At 42.1% G+C, this 19,955-nt stretch overlaps 1 protein-coding gene across 4 annotated transcripts in view; it reads left to right on the top strand.

The window, feature by feature from the left end:
- mak (male germ cell-associated kinase) overlaps positions 1-19,955 on the top strand; it is a 114,394-nt gene that overhangs the window by 72,888 nt on the left and 21,551 nt on the right. For 3 of the 4 annotated variants that reach the window (XM_072283076.1, XM_072283075.1, XM_072283079.1), the window contains 3 exons: positions 4,724-4,895; positions 8,260-8,427; positions 17,248-17,547. In XM_072283076.1, the coding sequence (XP_072139177.1) occupies positions 4,724-4,895; positions 8,260-8,427; positions 17,248-17,547 (640 nt within the window). The remainder of the gene's footprint in view (positions 1-4,723; positions 4,896-8,259; positions 8,428-17,247; positions 17,548-19,955) is intronic. The other variant, XM_072283077.1, reaches the window with a different exon arrangement.

The following is a 19,955-nucleotide window of genomic DNA, read 5'->3' as shown; positions in this document are numbered from 1 at the left end:
TGTCTTGAGATGTTGCTTCAATATATCCACATAATTTTCCTTCCTCATGATGCCATCTATTTTGTGAAGTGCACCAGTCCCTCCTGCAGCAAAGCACCTCCACAACATGATGCTGCCACCCGCATGCTTCACGGTTGGGATGGTGTTCTTCGGCTTGCAAGCCTCACCCTTCTTCCTCCAAACATAACGATGGTCATTATGGCCAAACAGTTCAATTTTTGTTTCATCAGACCAGAGGACATTTCCCCAAAAAGTAAGATCTTTGTCCCCATGGGCACTTGCAAACTGTAGTCTGGCTTTTTTATGCCAGTTTTGGAGCAGTGGCTTCTTCCTTGCTGAGCAGCCTTTCAGGTTATGTCGATATAGGACTCGTTTTATTGTCGATATGGATACTTGTCTACCTGTTTCCTCCAGCATCTTCACAAGGTCCTTTGCTGTTGTTCTGGGATTGATTTGCACTTTTCGTGCCAAAGTACGTTCATCTCTAGGAAACAGAATGCATCTCCTTCCTGAGTGGTATGATGGCTGCGTGGTCCCATGGTGTTTATACTTGCGTACTATTGTTTGTACAGATGAACGTGGTACCTTCAGGTGTTTGGAAATTGCTCCCAAGGATGAACCAGACTTGACGTAATTTTCTGACCTCAATCTGATAAAAAAATTTGTGGGCAGAACTGAAAAAGCGTGTGCGAGCAAGGAGGCCTACAAACCTGACTCAGTTACACCAGTTTTGTCTGGAGGAATGGAACAAAATTCCAGCAGCTCACTGTGAGAAGCTTGTGGAAGGATACCCAAAACGTTTGACCCAAGTTAAACAATTTAAAGGCAATGCTACCAAATACTAACAAAGTGTATGTAAACTTTTTACCCACTGGGAAAGTGATGAAAGAAATAAAAGCTGAAATAGATTAGTCTGTCTACTATTATTCTGACATTTCACATTCTTAAAATAAAGTGGTGATCCTAACTGACCTAAGACAGGGAATGTTTTCTGGGATTAGATGTCAGGAATTGTGAAAAACTGAGTTTAAATGTATTTAGCTAAGGTGTATGTAAACTTCTGACTTCAACTATATATTTAAGAAACAGTTTGACATAGTATGAGAATTAAGGGTTATGGGGAAAAGGCAGATAGATGGAGCTGAGTTTACGGACAGATCAGCCATGATCTTATTGAATGGCGGGGCAGGCTCAATGGGCCGGATGCCCTACTCTTGCTCCTATTTCTTATGTTCTTATGTTAACATGCATGAAACAGCACACCATGATGCCTCAAGCATCATGTTGGGGAATTTTAACCAGGCCAGCCCGAAAAAGTCACTAAACTACCATCAACAAATCACTTGTACTACCAGAGAAAACAACATACTGGACCACTGTTACACTACCTCAAGAATGCCTACCATGCTATTACACACCTTCACTTCAGAACTTCTGAACACCTGGCTGTACTTCTCCTTGAGTATAGGCAGACACTGAAGACTACAGCACCAGTAGTGAAGACCAGGAAGGTATGGACACGGAAGCATAGGAAGACTTACAGAACTGCGATGGACTGAACCGTATTCAGGGATTCATCTTCCAGATGAATATGCTAGAGTTGTTGCTGATTTTGTTAAAACCTGTGTGGACGAGTGTGTGCCTACAAAGACTTACTGTACATTCCCAAACCAAAAGGCATGGATGAACCAGGAGGTACATCGCCTGCTGAGGGATAGATCTGTGGCATTCAAGTGTGGCGACCCACGCTGTAAAAGAAAACCAGGTGTGACTTGCAGAGGGCTATTTCAAGAGCCAAGAGACAATTCCAAGCAAGGTTGAAGGTGACATCGGATACACATCAACTCTGGCAGAGTTTGCAGGACATTACTTCCTACAAAGTGAAACCCAATAACATGAATGGCAGCGATGCTCCACTACCAGATGAGCTGAACACCTTCTATGCCCACTTTGAAAGGATGAATATAACAACATTTGTGAAGCTCCCTGCTGCACCCAATGACCCTGTGGTCTCTGTCTCGGAGGCAGATGTTAGGCTGCTTTTAAGGAGAATGAACCCGTGCAAGGCAACAGATCTTGATAGAGTACCTGGTAAGGGTCTGAAGACTTATGCCAATCAACTGGTGGGAGAATTCAAGGACATTTTCAATCTCTCACTCCTACAGGCAGAAGTTCCCACCTGCTTCAAAAAGGCAATAATTATACCAGTGTGAGCTGCCTTATTGACTATCGCTCAGTAGCATTCACATCTAAGTTGATGAAATACTTTGACTAGTTGGTCATGGCTAGAATGAATTTCTGCCTCAGCAAGGACCTGGACCCACTGAAATTTGCCTATCGCCGCAATAGTTCTATGACAGATGCAGTCTCAATGGCTCTTCAACTGGCCTTCAATCATCTGGACAATACAAACACCTATGTCAGGATGCTGTCCGTTGACTATAGCTCAGCGTTAAACACCATCATTCCCACAGCTCTGACCAATAAGCTGAACCTCCCTGTGCAATTGGATCCTTGACTTCCTAACTGGAAGACCACATACTGTGTGGATTTGTGAAAATATCTCCTCCTCCCTGACAATCAACACTAGCGCACCCAAAGGGCATGTGCTTAGCCCACTGCTCTAATCTTCATACCCATGACTGTGTGGCTAGGCATAGCTGAAATACCAACTATAAGTTTGCTGATGATTCAACAATTGTTGGTAGAATCTCAGATGGAGATGAGAGGGAGTACAGGAGCGAGATATACCAGCTACTTGAGTGGTGTCGCAGCAACAACCTTGCACTTAAAGTCAGGGAGACCAAAAAGCTGATTGTGGACTTCAGGAAGGGTAAAACGAGGGAACATAGACCAATCCTCAACAAGGGATCAGAAGTGGAGAGAGTGTAAAATTTCAAGTTGCTGGGTGTCAAAATCTCTGAGGATCTAACCTCGTCCCAACATATCGATGCAACTACAAAGAAGGCAAGACAGTGGCAATATTTCATTAGGAGTTTGAAGAGATTTGGTTTGTCAACTAAAACACTCAAAAACTTCTATAGATGTACCATGGAGAGCATTACGACAGGCTGCATCGCTGTCTGGTATTGGGGAGGGGGGTTGCTATTGCACAGGACTGTAAGAAGCTGCAGAAAATTGTAAAATCAGTCAGCTCCATTGTGGGTGCTAGCCTCTAGTATCCAAGACATCTTCAAGGACCAGTACCTCAGAAAGACGATGTCCATTATTAAGGACCCCAATCACCCAGGGCATACCCTGTTCTCATTGTTACCATCAGGAAGGAGGTACAGAAGCCTGAAGATGTACACTCAAGAACAGCTTCTTCCCTTCTGTCATCTGACTTCTGAATGGACATTGAACCCATGAACACTATCTCACTTCTTATAATGTATGCTGTTTCTATTTTTGTAGAATTTTGATCTGTTCAATATATATTTTACTGTAATTGATTTGTTTATTATGTTCTTTTTCATCTTTATTATCATGTATTGTATTGTACTGCTGCTGCTAAGTTCACAAACTTCATGACACATGCCAGTGATGATAAACCTGATTCTAATTCTGATCCAGTGTTCCCAAAGCAGCCTGCTCTACATTGGTGTGACCTGACATAGATTGAGGGACCACTTTGTTGAGCACTTTTGCTCTGTTTTGTCTATTTTCACACAGTCCTTCCAGGTGAGGCGACACTTCACCTGTGAGTCGGCTGGGGTGATATACTGCGTCCGGTGCTCCCGATGTGGCCTTCTATATATTGGCGAGACCCGACACAGACTGGGAGACCGCTTTGCTGAACACCTACGCTCTGTCCGCCAGAGAAAGCAGGATCTCCCAGTGGCCACGCATTTTAATTCCACATCCCATTCCCATTCTGACATGTCTATCCACGGCCTCCTCTACTGTAAAGATGAAGCCACACTCAGGTTGGAGGAACAACACCTTATATTTCGTCTGGGTAATTTCCAACCTGATGGCATGAACATCGACTTCTCTAACTTCCGCTAATGCCCCACCTCCCCCTCGTACCCCATCTGTTATTTATTTTTATACGCACATTCTTTCTCTCACTCTCCTTTTTCTCCCTCTGTCCCTCTGACTATACCCCTTGCCCATCCTCTGGGTTCCCCCCCCCCTGTCTTTATCCCCGGGCCTCCTGTCCCATGATCCTCTCGTATCCCCTTTGCCAATCACCTGTCCAGCTCTTGGCTCCATCCCTTCCCCTCTTGTCTTCTCCTATCATTTTGGATCTCCCCCTCCCCCTCCAACTTTCAAATCCCTTACTCACTCTTCCTTCAGTTAGTCCTGACGAAGGGTCTCGGCCTGAAATGTCTTCCTAGAGATGCTGCCTGGCCTGCTGCGTTCACCAGCAACTTTGATGTGTGTTGTTAGAAAATATTTTGTTCTTTTTTTCATCTCACTTCCTCTCTCAATATACATATCAGCAGCTATTAGTAACTTTCTTTAACTATTAAGATTACCCACTTTGCCACCTAACTTTATAATTTTCTTTAGAAAAACCTGTCACTAAAAACAACAGTAAATAGATTGATTCGTCTTTCATTCCATGACTATTTGTGACTATTTTCTATTTGTAGAATTACCGTTGTCCTTGGTATCAATGATTACATTTTAACAATTCTGGAACCCTTGTAGATATTCTGAGAAATATGATACAGCATATAGCATTTTTCTTTCAGCTGTTTTCCCCATATTTTCATAGGTATCGTGCTCCTGAAGTCCTATTGCGTTCCTCTGTCTATAGTTCTCCAATAGATATATGGGCAACAGGCTGTATTATGGCCGAACTATACACACTGAGGCCACTCTTTCCAGGAACCAGTGAAGTGGATGAAATCTTTAAAATCTGCCAAGTGTTAGGCACTCCAAAAAAAGTAAGTAACAATTGTAAATGTGAGAGCAGTAGCCTTTATCAAAGTTCAAAGTTCATTTATTATCGAAGTATGTGTACTTTATACAACCATGAGATTCGACAGGCACTCAAAACAAAGAAAACGAAAAGAACCCATAAAGAAGACTGTCAAATGCCCAATATGCAGAGAGAGGTGAAAAAACAAATCATGCAAACAATATCAGTACCCATTTGAAAATTTTGGCCAGGAAGGGATTGTTGTATCAGGAAAGGTTAGATAGATTGAGACCGTTCTTATTGGGGTTTAAAAGACATTTGGATAAGTACATGGATAAGATATGAAATATGCTTCCACACTGTATCACTCAGTAAATTTAGGAATGAGAGACAATCTTACTGATACAGATAAGATTCTTAGGGTGCTGGATAAGGTAAATGCTGGGAGAGTGTTTTTCTATATGGGAGAACCTAGTACCAGAAGATATATCCTTTCAGTTTTAATTAGGAAGCATTTCTATTCTCAAAGCATTATGTGTCTTTTGGAGTACTTTGCATCAGTAAGCTGAGGAGAAAGAATCCTTGAATATTTTCATAGCTGTTGTATGTAGATTTTCATTTGCTGAAATAGTCACTTTGGCTAAAAAATACCCATTAAGTATTTATCTACACTAATGCCAGTTTTCAGCACTCTGCCAATAGTCTTTTGCCTTAACATTTCAAGTGCTCATCTAAAGCTATTTAAATGTTTTAGAGTCCCTGCCACCACCACACCCTTAGGTAGTGTATTCAATATTTCAACCCACTGCTGGGTGAAAAATTCTTCCTTAAATCCTCTCTAAGTATCATACCCCTTCTGTTTAACCTTTGCCCTCTTGTTATAGAAACCTCACAAAGAGTTGAAGTTCCTGATTATCTACCCTTTCCATGCTACTAATAATTTTATATACATCATTTAGGTCCCCCCGCCTAACAGTCTTCTCCACTCTGAGGAAAATAAACCCAGCCTAGGTAATTGTTTCTTATAACCATATAACAATTACAGCACAAAAACAGGCCATCTCGGCCTTTCTAGTCCGTGCCGAACTCTTACTCTCACCTAGTCCCACTGACCTGCACTCAGCCCATAACCCTCCATTCCTTTCCTGTCCATATATCTGTCCAATTTAACTTCAAATGACAACATCGAACCTGCCTCAACCACTTCTGCTAGAAGCTCGTTCCACACAGCTACCACTCTCTGAGTAAAGAAGTTCCCCCTCATGTTACCCCTAAACTTTTGCCCTTTAACTCTCAACTCATGTCCTCTTGTTTGAATCTCCCCACTCTCATTGGAAAAAGCCTATCCACGTCAACTCTATCTATCCCCCTCATAATTTTAAATACCTCTATCAAGTCCCCCCTCACCTTCTACGCTCCAAAGAATAAAGACCCAACTTGTTCAACCTTTCTCTGTAACTTAGGAGATGAAACCCAGGCAACAGTCTAGTAAATCTTCTCTGTACTCTCTCAATTTTGTTGACATCTTTCCTATAATTCGGTGACCAGAACTGTACACAATGCTCCAAATTTGGCCTTACCAATGCCTTGTACAGTTTCAACATTACATCCCAACTCCTATACTCAATGCTCTGATTTATAAAGGCCAGCATACGAAAAGCTTTCTTCACCACCCTATCCACATGAGATTACACCTTCAGGGAACTATGCACCGTTATTCCTAGATCTCTCTGTTCTACTGCATTCTTCATTGCCCTACCATTTACCATGTATGACCTATTTTGATTAGTCCTACCAAAGTGTAGCACCTCACATTTATCAGCATTAAATTCCATCTGCCATCTTTCAGCCCACTCTTCTAACTGGCCTAAATCTCTCTGCAAGCTTTGAAAACCTACTTCATTAGCCACGCCACCTATCTTAGTATCATCTGCATACTTACTCATCCAATTTACCACCCCATCATCCAGATCATTAATGTATGTGACAAACAACATTGGACCCAGTACAGATCGCTGAGGCACACCACTAGTCACTGGCCTCCAATCTGATAAACAGTTATCCACCACTACTCTCTGGCGTCTCGCATCCAGCCACTGCTGAATCCATTTTACTACTTCAATATTAATACCTAATGATTGAACCTTCCTAACTAACCTTCCGTGTAGAACCTTGTCAAAGGCCTTACCGAAGTCCATATAGACAACATCCACTGCTTTACCCTCGTCAACTTTCCGAGTAACCTCTTCAAAAAATTCAATAAGAACTTACAGCTGAAACATCCAGGCAACATGATGATGGATCTCTTCTGTATCTGCTCTAGTGCAATCGCATCCTTTCTATCATGTACCAACCAGAACTGCACATTTCACTCCAGCTGTTGTTTAATGTGTACAATAATCTTGATCTCATACTTTATTTCCTTGAGCTATTGTGCCTTATCTTATTGTTTAATCAGTAAATATTAGACATGTCTGTGTTATGCTTAAAAAAGCTGAGAAGTATGATGACAAGGCAACAATCAATGTGTTGGAAGAACTCAGCGGGTCAAACACCTTCTGTGGGAGGAAGGGAATTGTATACATTGCAGATCGAAAACCTGCATCAGGACCCTCTGAGTTCTTCCAGCAGATTGTTTGTTGCTCCAGATTCCAGCATCGGCAGTCTCTTGTGAGTTCAAAGGCTTTGGACAAAGCAAGTGGTCAATGTGACAGTACCTGATTACTGAGAATAAATGGTGCAGCTACCTAAAACTCTGCTGAACTTGGGTTCACACTGATCTACCAGGAAGTGGAATGTTATCCATCAAGTACTCTGTCACTTTCCAAAGTACATTGTTTCACTATCATAAGCGTGGTGAGTGAGAACAGCAGTATGAAGTTGGAATTTAAGAACCTTAGATTTTAAGACAATGAAAGGATCTCAACCACAGATGAAAGGAGGTAGAAGAGAAGTTGAGTAACGTTGGATATGTGGGAATAGGTGTTAAGGTCAAAATTAAGTTTATTGTCATATGCACACATACATGTAGGCACAGGTACAGCAGTATCACAGTCACGTAACATCATGTAAATAGCATTCATAAGAAAACATAAACTAAACACAATTTTTACAAGAAAGAACACAATTAAAACAAAGTCCATTCTACAAAAACTCAACTCTGTTAAGTATTACATAGTCAGAGCCTGTTGTCATAGAAGTCTTACGGATGTGCACATGGAGGCATCAGTTTGGATAAAAAACCAAGTCCCCAGTAATCTAACAATTTTTATCATAATCTTGGATAGTTCCTCAGTAGGATAAATAAAGTCATATTAATGTTATAGTTTATCTTCAAAAAAGTGTATCATATTAAATGTAAGCTGTTCCCTCCTCCCCCCACCTTCCAGAATGACTGGCCAGAAGGTTATCAGCTTTCAGCTGCCATGAACTTCCGATTTCCCCAGTGTGTGCCCATTCATCTGAAGACACTGATACCCAATGCTAGTAATGAAGCAATACAGCTCATTAAAGAAGCACTTTATTGGGATCCTAAAAAAAGACCAAATGCTGGTCAGGTAAGTTAACAGAAGAGGAACATTCAGTAACATTGCCTAATTTGATAAATTAAGGCCTATCAGAGTTGGTATACTCTTTTCAATTTGATGCTGAACAAATTTCCGTATGTGTACTGAGAAAGCATCTAAAATACCAGTAGCACAACAATTGAGAAACATTTGTCTGCGGGGACAATGTTGATTGTAGATCATATTTATCATAATGTCACAAAAGTTTACCATAGAGGAGGCCATTCTTTTTTTGAAGCTGGGACCACCTTCCAGATTTTTGGTCTAAGGTCTTTCAAGTCTTACATTAGCTACTCATTTAGACACATTTATATGTATTGAGTATTTCTGCCTTCAACTCTTTCCCAGGCAGAGAGTTCCAGTTTTAGGGTTTAAAAAAAGAACTTGCATTCACTCCCCTCTTCTTGCTATAGCCTGGTTATTGAACTCTCAACTAAGGGAAGGACTTCCTCTCAAACCTCATATCACTTTATGAACCTTGATTAAATATTTCAATAGTCACCTCTGCTCAATGCCATTCTAGTTCATCTTTATGATAATTCTTCAGCCCAGGCAAAACCTGTGCAAAGCAGCATAGTGGTGCAATAAGCTCCAGTAATCCAAGTTTGATCCTGACCTGTGATGTGGTCTGTGCACAATGTGACCTTTCTGTGATTATCTAGCTTTCCGCCAGGTGCTTTGGTATCCTTCCAACTCCCACAGATGTACTAGTAGGTTAAATTTACCCTAATTTCAGTGGGGTAGGAGGTAGGGGTGCTGGGCAAGCAAGTTGTTTAGCATGCAAGAGATTGCAGAAAAGTAGGAGGAATGCATCTGATATGAATGTTCTGATAATTAGCATTGATTCAATGCTCTGAAAGGTCACCTCTTCTGTCACTACAAAACGCAAAATAAACATACCCTATTTGGTGCTGTTATATCCTTCCTGTAGTGATCAGAACTGCATGCAGTGCTTTAGCTAGCCAGTGATTTATGGAGTCCCATTGTGACTTCTCTATTCTTGTAGTCTATGCTTTAACTACTAATGTAAAGTATCTCTTTCACCACTTTATCTTTTTTTTCCTGCTTTCCCTGCACCTTCAGTGATTTGTAGACTTGAGTTTTAGATTTCTCTGTTTCTCTACACTGCTCAGGAATGTCATATGTAATGCGCTGTAAGGTTTCACTGCTAATGTAATGGTTTCTCCGTAGCAGCAATGTTTGGGTTATGAATAGAGATAACAGGGGCTTTGGAATGTGCGCCATCCAGTGAGAGGCATGTTGTTCTTTCTTGTGGGACTGAGAGAAGGGATTTCGCTGTCTTTTGTTGGAGAGAGAAGATGCGAGTGGAGAGAGTTAGTAGACCGCTGGAAGGAGTGGACTTTGAATGAGGGTCTGAGGGTACGCGACACTTGGAGGAGGTCGATGGAGAATGAATAGATGGAAATGTGAGCTTCAATGTGCGCATTAGACTGTTCCATGTGAATGGGCCTTTTTTCTTTTTTTTTGTTTATTTACTAACCTCTCATCAAATTAAGAATTATAAAGCTCAATCATTTAATTGCATATTGTGTACTGTTTCTTATTGCATGGTACTGATTTGTAACAGGGGAATACATCACACAGCATCCACCCAAACAAGATTTCTCAAGTTTGGCAGGGCCGGGGGCTGTCTTCCCCTAGATTAAGCTGCTGGCCGAACCTGAGGGTATTGTTCCAGGATTGATTTTGTGGGACGCTCCAGAAGACCATGAGAAGGAGTCAGGATTTCCTGCTGGGGTACTGGTGAGGCCCGAATTGCAGAAGCCCTTGGTTGCACAGGCGAGCAGGATGGTAGTGATTGTCAGGAACATTATGAAGAGGGAGGTCACTTTCAAGCAGGGGATGCCCCTGGCGCATCTGTTCCCAGTGATGGTAATGTCTAGTGTCCCTGTGAGACAAGCTAGAGAGAAACTATTGGAAAAAGGGAGAAAGTTGACCACTGAGACATTCAACTTCAGGGACTCCCCGGTTCCTGCGGGTTGGAAGAGGAGGTTGGTAGAGAACCTGTTGAAGCTGGAAGGTGTCTTTTCCACTGATGAGTTTGATGTGGGTTGTTCTAAGAGCACTCGTCACACTATCTGGGTGACCAAAGACACCCCGTTTAGAGAGAGGTCACGGAGACTGGCCCCTGCAGAAGTGGAAGAGATTCAGCAACATTTGTGTAAGTTGAAGGAATCATCACTGAGTCCCGAAGCCCCTATGTGTCCCCAATAGTAATGGCCTGAAAGAAGAATGGGAAGATACAAATGTGCGTGGAGTGGTGCAAAGTGATTCAGTGCGCTGGACTTGAGGAGTGGATATTACCAGATCCCCCGTGAGTGAGGCTGGCAAAGAGAAGTCAGCATTTATATGTCCCCTGGAATTTTTCCAATTCAAAAGGATGCCCCAGGGCATATCGGGAGCCCCTGCAACCTTCCAGCGGGTCATGGAGAAGATGGTGGGGAATATGAACTTGCTTGAGGTATTGGTGTATCTGAATGACCTCATAGTGTTTGAATTCACCTTGGAAGAATATGAAGTGAGGCTGCTAAAGGTGCTGGGCTGCCTGAAAGCTGAAGGGCAAAAGCCTTCCCTGGACAAGTCCCAGTTCTGCAAAATGTCTGTTAGCTATGTTGGGCACATAGTCTCACGGGATGGAGTAGGAGCAGATCAGCTGAGACAGAGGTGGTGACCACTTGGCTGAGACTCTGCACTTGTTCCTCTGGTTCTGTGGTTACTATTGAAAGTTTGTGAAGGGCGACGCGAAAGTGAATGACCCGTTGAAGCAGATTCTGTGCGGTTATCCTTCCTTGGGGAAGATAGGGAGGGGGAATAAACGACAGGAGTGTGGAGAGTAGCTTAGCCCATTGGAGCCCTTTGGACCGAGGTGGGGTGCAAAATGTGAGGAGGCCTTTCAGTCACTGAAGGAGCTGTTGACCCAGGTGCCAGTGCTGGCTTTTGCGGACCCCTGATTGCTGTATGTACAGCACACAGATGCCAGCAGAGAGGACCTGGGGGTGTCCGGTATCAGGATCAGGGCACCGAATTGAGACCTGTTGCGTTTATCAGCTGGAGTTTGTTGCCCTCCAAGGGAAAACCTATCCCACGCACAAGTTGGAATTTCTGACATTGAAGTGGGTGGTGGTGGATAAGCTAAGTGACTACCTCTGCAGGGCCAAGTTTGAGGTGAGGGCGGACAACAACCCCCTAAGTTATACCCTGACTTCGGCGAAACTGGATGCCACAGGCCATTGGTGATTGGTGGCATTGCCTATGATTTCAGCCTGAAGTACCACTGGGAAGCAAGAATCATTGATGCTGACACTTTGTCCCGACGGGTGCATGAGGGACTGGACAGGAACGAGGAGTGAAGGTCATGTGTCATTACCGTGAAGGTGGTAGGTAAGGAGGGGCAGGATCGAGCGGTGGATCAATTGGGAGCTTAAGATGACGCCATTCACCGAGTTTACTGTAACCTGACTGCTCTGAAGACAAATCTGCTGCTGGATTGAGTTCTGGGGAAGTGGCAACTGCTCAGCAAGATGACCCAGGCATCGGTATTATTTGGTCAGCGGTCAAAAAGGGAGACATAGCTCAGGCAGGGAAGACGAAACACGCGGTGGTGCCTCCATTACTGAGAGAATGGCCTCAGTTGGAGTTGCAGAACCAGATCCTTAACCAGGTCACGTTACCTCCGGACCGACCTCGGTGTTGCCAGCTGGTTCTGCTGGAGAAATATCGGAGGATTGTGTTGAAGTCACTTCATGATGGTTCTGGACATTTGGGGGTTGCAGAGACCTATGGATTGCTGAGATCGGTTTTACCGGCCCTGAATGAAGTCGGAGGTCGAAGAATACTACAAGTTGTGCATTCGATCCATATGGCGGAAGACACTGCTTACACAGGCAGCTCCCCTGACCCACTTGCAGAGTGCGGGGCCCCTGGACCTGGTGTGTATGGATTTCCTGTCAACAGAACCTGAATCCAGCAACATGGTGAATGTCTTAGTCATCACCGACCACTACACCAGATATGCGCAGGCTTTTCCTACTAAGGACCAGAGGGCATCCACGGTGGCCAAAGTGATATGGGGGAAGTATTTCATTTATTGTTTCCCAGGCTGATAGATAGTGATCAGGGATGGGATTTCGAGAGCAGACTCATCCATGGGCATGCTTGGAGTCGAGAAGTCGAGGACCACACCCTATCATCCGCAGCCTGAGAGGTTTAATCGGACCTTGCTAGACATGCTTAGGACTCTGGAGATCAGCAGGAAGAGCAGGTGGAGTCAACATATTGGACATCTGGTTCACAGTTACAACTGTACCTGAAATGAAGCTACTGGGTACTCGCCATACTATCTGATGTTTGGGCGTGAGGCAAGGTTGCCTATTGACCTTTGTTTTGGGACTGACAAGGGCGACTTACCACTGAAGACTTATCTGAAGTCTGTGTCTGATATGAGAAGAGAGCTGCAAAGTGCTTATGAATTAGCTGGGGTCACAGCTGCCAAGCAGAATCAAGGAAATAAGAGGAAGTATGATCAAAAGGTGAGCTTCTCCCAACTCCTGCCGAGAGACCGAGTCCTCCTAAGGAATTTGGGGCTACCTGGGAAACATAAGTTGGCTGACCGCTGAGAGGCTACACCCTATGTGGTGGAGTGTCAGATGCCAAACCTAGCAGTTTTCTGGGTAGAACCAGAAGATGGGAATGTTCCTGTCAAGATTCTCCATTGGAACCACCTGCTGCAGGTAGACCCAGAGACCGACCTGGACCCTACACCCCGTGAGAGGACTGCAAAAACGCGGAGTGACTGCGGGGCCAACAGCAGGAGAGGTTAAGCCGGCCCCACCCCTGAGAGGGATACTGATTTGAAGGATGAGGACCTGGATGTGTGGTATATGCTGCATTTTGCTAACTCCCCATTGATTGAGGAAGAGACTTCCAGCTCTTTTCCCGCTGAGTCAGGTTAAGTGGGGGGGGGGGTGAGGGGCGTGGAGAGTGCTATCTGTTGTCAGCCTGGGTTGCAACAGGACCTTGCAAGGGATGAAGTGGGGCTTGGCCACAGGACAAAGGGGTCCGAGTTGCAGGTGGGCACAAATGATAGGTAGGGAGAGGCCTCGCCAGGTAGACCAGAAGTATCCCCAGTAGTGTATGAACCTGAAGAGTTAAGTGAGGGGGGCGGAGGTCTCGGAGAATCAGGAGACCACCGGATAGGCTGGCCTACATAGCACCTGGGGAACAGGGTGTGACCCCTACCATATGTCACTGCCTTTTACAACTGGATTGGACTTTGTGTTTTGCAGAAAGGGTTGGCAAATTATCTCAACGTCATGAAGACGTGACTAAATTTGGTGGGGAGAGGGTGTAACACGCTGTAAGGTTTCACTGCTAATGTAATAGTTTCTCTAACGGGGGCTTTGGAATGTGTGCCATCCAATGAGAGGCATGTTGTTCTTTCCTGTGGGTCTAAAAGAAGGGATTTTGCGGTCTTTTGTTGGGGAGAGATGGAGAGAGAGGACGCGAGTGGAGAGAGAAGACGTGAGTGGAGAGAGTTAGTAGACCGCCGGATGGGGTGGACTTGAAGCAAGGGTCCGTGATGCTTGGAGGAGGTTGATGGGGAACGACTGGACTGAAATATGAGCTCCAACATGCACATTGGACTGTTTCATGTGAATTGGCCCTTTTTCTTTTTATTTGTTTATGGTGTACTGTTTGTTATTTCGTGGTACTGATTTGTAACGGGAACACAACACCCAACATCCACCCAAACAAGATTTCATAAGTTTGGCGGGGCCGGAGACTGTCTTCACATAGATTAAGCTGCTAGCCAAACCTGAGGGTTACACATATATTCCTTAATTGATGTTCCCAAAATGCCTTGTATCATTCTTCTCCAAATTGAATTCCATTTGCTACATGTATGCCTATTTAGCTAATGTAGTAATGTCTAACTGTAGCTACAACTTTCAGACCCACCAACAGCACATGGCCAATTTTGGTACTGTCTTAAATTACTTAATCCTAAATTTGAATCTTAATCACTTACTTTCAAGAGTCAAAGGGACTTGGCACTGCAGAATTTCACTTGTAAACAGTCTGATAGTCATTAAACTACCAAGTATTGCCCTCTGCTATATGTCACCTGAGACAATTTTGATTCCAGTTTACTTATTTTGGATCCCATCTCTTTTTTTCCCCCCCGATCCATGGGATTTAGTCATTGCCATAGTTCAAAGCCTGCAAATGAGGCATGAATAATACCCAGGGAGGCAGAGCAGGTATCAAGTAGAAGATGAGTCATCCAGATTACATTAGATTTAAAGATCTGATGATGTGAAGTTCAAAGTAAAATTTATTATCAGTGTCACCACATACTATGCTGAGATACTTTTTCCTGAGGGCATACTCAGCAAATCTATAGAATAGTAACTATAAACAGAATCAATGAAAGATCAAGTAGAGCCAAGAAGACAACAAACCGTGCAAATGCAAATATAAGTGATAGCAATAAATATCAAGAGCAAGAAATAACAAGATAAAGCGTCATTAAAGTGAGATCATTGGTTGTGGGAATGTCTCAATAGATGAGTGTAGTTATCCTCTTTTGTTCAAGACCCTGATGGTTGAGGGGTAGTAACTGTTTTAGATGTCATGCCACATCTCTGCAGACTGCTAAGGAAGTAGAGGCACTGTCGTACTTTCTGTGCAATTACATTTACATGATGGGTCCAGGACAGGTCCTCTGAGATAGTGACACTAGGAATTTAAAGTTACTGCTCCTCTCCACTTCTGCTCCTCCAATGAGGACTGGCTCATGGACCTCTGATTTCCTTCTCCTGAAATCTACAATCACTGTTAGTCACATCGCTGACCAACATGATAATAATCTGAGATCTTAATTCACGTACCTAAGAAGACTTGTGGTTCTTTCAAGGTCTATCAGCCAAAAATAGATATTTAGCTGTGAAAATCAATTAATGTATAGATTGAGCAAATAATATTGACCACTTAAAATATAAACCTTTTTTTACATTTTGAATACAATTTCTTATCCCTATAATATGATTATATTCCTTTGTCCTTTAAATTTACTCTATATAGCAATACAATACTTTCATACTGCTGAAATATTTAACTTTAGGTAATGCCTCTGAACTAATAAAGGTTTCAGTTGCAACTATTGATTATATTCATGTTGTTTTCGCACATCTTTCAGAAAACAAGCTTGTGATAAATAATAATACTTTGTCTAGTCTTCTATTTATATGAATATTTGAAGGAAGAAAGCTTTCAATTGTCAGCTGATTGATTATCCAACTGGTGAAGTTTTGATATTGGCTGAAAAGTAGTAAAAGAGAAAATAAGTGTTCCTTTGACTAACATTTTCTAATTCTACAGGCATGATTCAGCAGAACTAGCATTGATGTAATAGCATTGCTTTTTTTTAACGGGATAGACAGAGTGATACACTTAATCTAATACTGATGGTGGGCAAGCAGTTGGGGAAAAGATCTTGCAATAGAAAAGTAAATCATCAATTAGAAGCTTACATATTAATCATGGACATCTAGCATGATTAGGGAATGATGCCGTCTAACTTGGTTATCTACTCAAAAAATGTGGGCAATGAAGAGGACAGTATTATGACAACAATGTTCAATAAGCCCTCCTTTCAGAGCCTGGAAGAACAGGACTGTTTTCCCCAACTCCACAGACATTGTAGTTGTTGCTCACATACACATTACCCACAACGTTCTTGCTCCCAACTTGGTCTTTGCTCCTAAACTTTTCTGGATCTTTCAGATTTTAGAACCAAACTATATTTTTGTATGTCAGCTATTTCATCTTGTACACTATGGATTGAGAGTTTAAATTTTTTTATTTTGATAATAAAACTATTTGTTTTTAGAATCAATGGTTCTCTAATCCCCAGATGCATTTATTTTAATACAATCATTCATTTAAACAGTTTGGTAAGACGTCACCTTTCCTTAAGACGTCTCTTGGAAATTCCCATTTGAAGTGGTTCTACTGCTCCTTCCAATAGGATTTCCTTGCATGCTAATAATTTTTTCTCACCTTTAATGAAATCCCAACCAAAAACTTAACTTCTACAGTGACTTTTCTTTCCTTAGTGAGTGTGTCCATTTTCAACTTATTTTACATGGAACTCCCACTCTTCACGTTTGGATTTAAGCAGTCTTGAAATATTCAAAAATCTTGATGGTTCTGCACTGATGTTTACAGTATCCCCTTCTGCTCACTGGACCCTGGTTCTTACTCATAGATAGCAAAGAGGCAGGTGGTTTCATGCTCACTTTAAACTTATCAGGGTCCCATTTTCAAATCTGCTTTGATAATCACTACTCAGTTCCCCGACCATCTTTAACAGACCACAACCCTGTTTTTTGCACTTTAGGTTTATGAGGTTCACTGGAAAATTTGTAATACGGTGTAATTTCTGTAAAAAAGTAAATAAATTGTGTGTTTGGTATTGAAAGGAATAGCACTCAATATACCTGCCATTACTTAAGTCTGGAATGTTACTGGATTACTGAGTTGTGCCACTCAGCTTGAGTACTTCACAGAGAAGTTTTTAAAACAATGAATGTAAGAGAACACTAATAACTATTATTGCAGTCATTCAGCAGACAGGTCAGTGTAGTCATAGAATGAAGCAAATTCTAAAGGGAAATTGAACTAGATAATCAAAAATCCTTCCTTGTGTATTTTGTTATAATCTTTAGTTTTCTAATGTTACTCATAATTTTAAAATTAATTCTAAGTATCAGGTTTTTGAAATTTTAGGCACTTCGATATCCTTATTTTCAAGTGGGCCAAACTTTAGGTACTCCTAAACACTATGTTCAGCCACCGCAGATACAGAGAAAAACAATTCAGCCTACAGAACACAAGCAAGAAATTTTACCAATGTATGAGCTTCAATCCCAACCCCAGCCTTCATCTCAATCTCAACTGCAAGGTACAAATCAACCATTTCGACAGATACAAATCACACAACAAGCTGCTAACTATCAAGAACCAGAAAAGGAGATGTTGAAATTCAAGCAAACTGGTCTTCCCTCCATTACTAACAACACCTATTTGGTAAGATGTATATTAATTAATAGAACAAGACTCTGTTTAATGGATTACACCTGAATGCACAAGGATTGAATTGAAATGTTAGTGGAAAGCAGTAATCAGCCATAAATTAAAAATGGCAGCTGGTCTGTAATTAATTCCTGACCTGAATTGTGCAATACCCTCATGTTCTTCAATCATAACTATGGAAAGTAATTAGAGCTTCAGTTTAAAATTGCCTTATGGATAACATGAGTTAATTACTGCAGATACAGTCCATTAAGAAATTTTTTGACACTATACTTCCCAGTGTCACAACAATTTTGCACCTGGTATCAAAAAAAACAATATAATTGTCATTGAGCAAGAAAAGAAAATGTCATCTTAGCAATGGCATAACCACAGTAGCATGATCAGAGGCTCATAAAACATGTTGCTTCCTCAATACCAGGAATGTAAGGTGTCATTGAAGAGCATGAAAGGTGGTGTGGTGGGGCAGAGGAGGGGGATGAATGTTCTACTTTGGAACTAATTGTGTAAGTAGGAAACAGTATGGGATCCTACAGTGTTCACTTCAGAATTACTTGAGTGCTATTCAGATATATATTGAAAAATGTTGGAAGCCACTCTGCTTATCTGGATATCATGTTCACATGTTAGATACACAAATGACTTAGAACGAATATTGAGGGTTACATGATCCATATGTGGTAGGTCCTGATTTTTAATTATATTTTGTTCTTTCTAGAAATTGAATTGCATAGTGTACAAAAAAGTATTACATAGAACTATAGAACATTACAGCACAGAAACAGGTCTTTTGGGCCTTCCTGGCTGTGCCGAACCATTTTTCTGCCTAGTTCCACTGACCTGCACCTGGACCATATCCCTCAATACACCTCTCATCCATGTACCTGTCCAAGTTTTTCTTAAATGTTAAAAGTGAGCCCGGATTTACCACTTCATCTGGCAGCTTATTCCACACTCCCACCACTCTCTGTGTGAAGAAGCCCCCTCCCAATATTCTCTTTAAAGTTTTCCCCCTTCACCCTTAACCCATGTCCTCTGGTTTTTTTCTCCCCTTGCCTCAGTGGAAAAAGCCTGCTTGCATTCACTCTATCTATACCCATCATAATTTTATATACCTCTATCAAATCTCCCCTCATTCTTCTACGCTCCAGGGAATAAAGTCCTAACCTATTCAACCTTTCTCTGTAACTCAGTTTCTCAAGTCCCAGCAACATCCTTGTAAACCTTCTCTGCACTCTTTCAACCTTATTAATATCCTTCCTGTAATTTGGTGACCAAAACTGCACATAATTCAATTCTAAACAACAGTTTGATTAATAATTAAGGAATAGTAGTGGAATTGTTGACTGCTGAGTCTACAGAGGTTACCAAAGGGTAAATAGGGTAAATGGGAGTAAATTTGGAGGGAGGTTGCAAAACTGCAAGAATTACAGAATAGCAAAAATGGAGAACTGTGATAGTTCAAATAGATAGTGGGAAATAGCAGTATAATACAAGACAGGGAGAGAAGTTTTCTGAAGTATATTTCTCTTATTTTCTCATAACAATAGTAGAAGCCCTTTGACCCTTTGAGGCTCTCTTGGACCTTGGAGTAATCCTTTCAATCTCCAGTCACCACATTTCCTTGTAATTAGTCATCTCCAGTCTGATTCTCCTAACCCTCTCCTATTAGGAAAGAGACTCTTTGCGACTCCCACTAACCACCCCACTTCTTACAACATTTCTCTTTGCAACTGCAGGTAATGCAGTTTCACCTCTTCCCTTCCGAGCATCCATGCACCCAAACAATCTTTCCAGGTGAAGCAGCAATTCACTTGGACTTCATGCAGTCCAGTGTCCTGCATTCGATGTTCACAATGTGGTCTCCTTTATATTGAAAAATCAGATGTCACTTTGGAACATTTACATTCAGTTGGCAGGAGTGACCCTGAATTACCTGCTACTTTAATTCTCCTTCTCTCTCCCCTCTGATCTGTCTGTGGCCTTCTGTATTGTCACAGTTAAGTCCAATGCACACTTGAAATACAGAGTGTCATTTTCTGCCTGGCCAATACTAAAGCTTTCTGGACTCATTAGTGAATTTTACAATTTCAGGCAGCTTAATTTCCTTGTCTGTGTCAGTCATCCAAACGTAACATTAGCTTTTGTTTGATTACTTTACCTCCCCCCCCCCCCCCCCGAGTTGATGCTGTGCCCAGCCTGACTTCCTGGATTTGTCCTGCTTTGTATTTGGCATTTTCTGTATTCTTTTGTCCATGTCCATGTGCTCACCCTCTGACTGCTCCTATTCACTAATGACAGCTTCTTCCTGTGTTCATCCCAGATTTACCCAATTGGACACATCCTCTCCCCAACTCTCCAGCTTTACAAGCTCCTTTTCAGTTCAGCCGAAGGGTCTTTTT

This window comes from Mobula birostris, chromosome 19, assembly GCF_030028105.1.
Source record: "Mobula birostris isolate sMobBir1 chromosome 19, sMobBir1.hap1, whole genome shotgun sequence".
Lineage (NCBI taxonomy): Eukaryota > Metazoa > Chordata > Chondrichthyes > Myliobatiformes > Myliobatidae > Mobula > Mobula birostris.
Note: the sequence above shows the minus strand (reverse complement) of the source record. Positions and strands in the feature narration are given on the sequence as shown.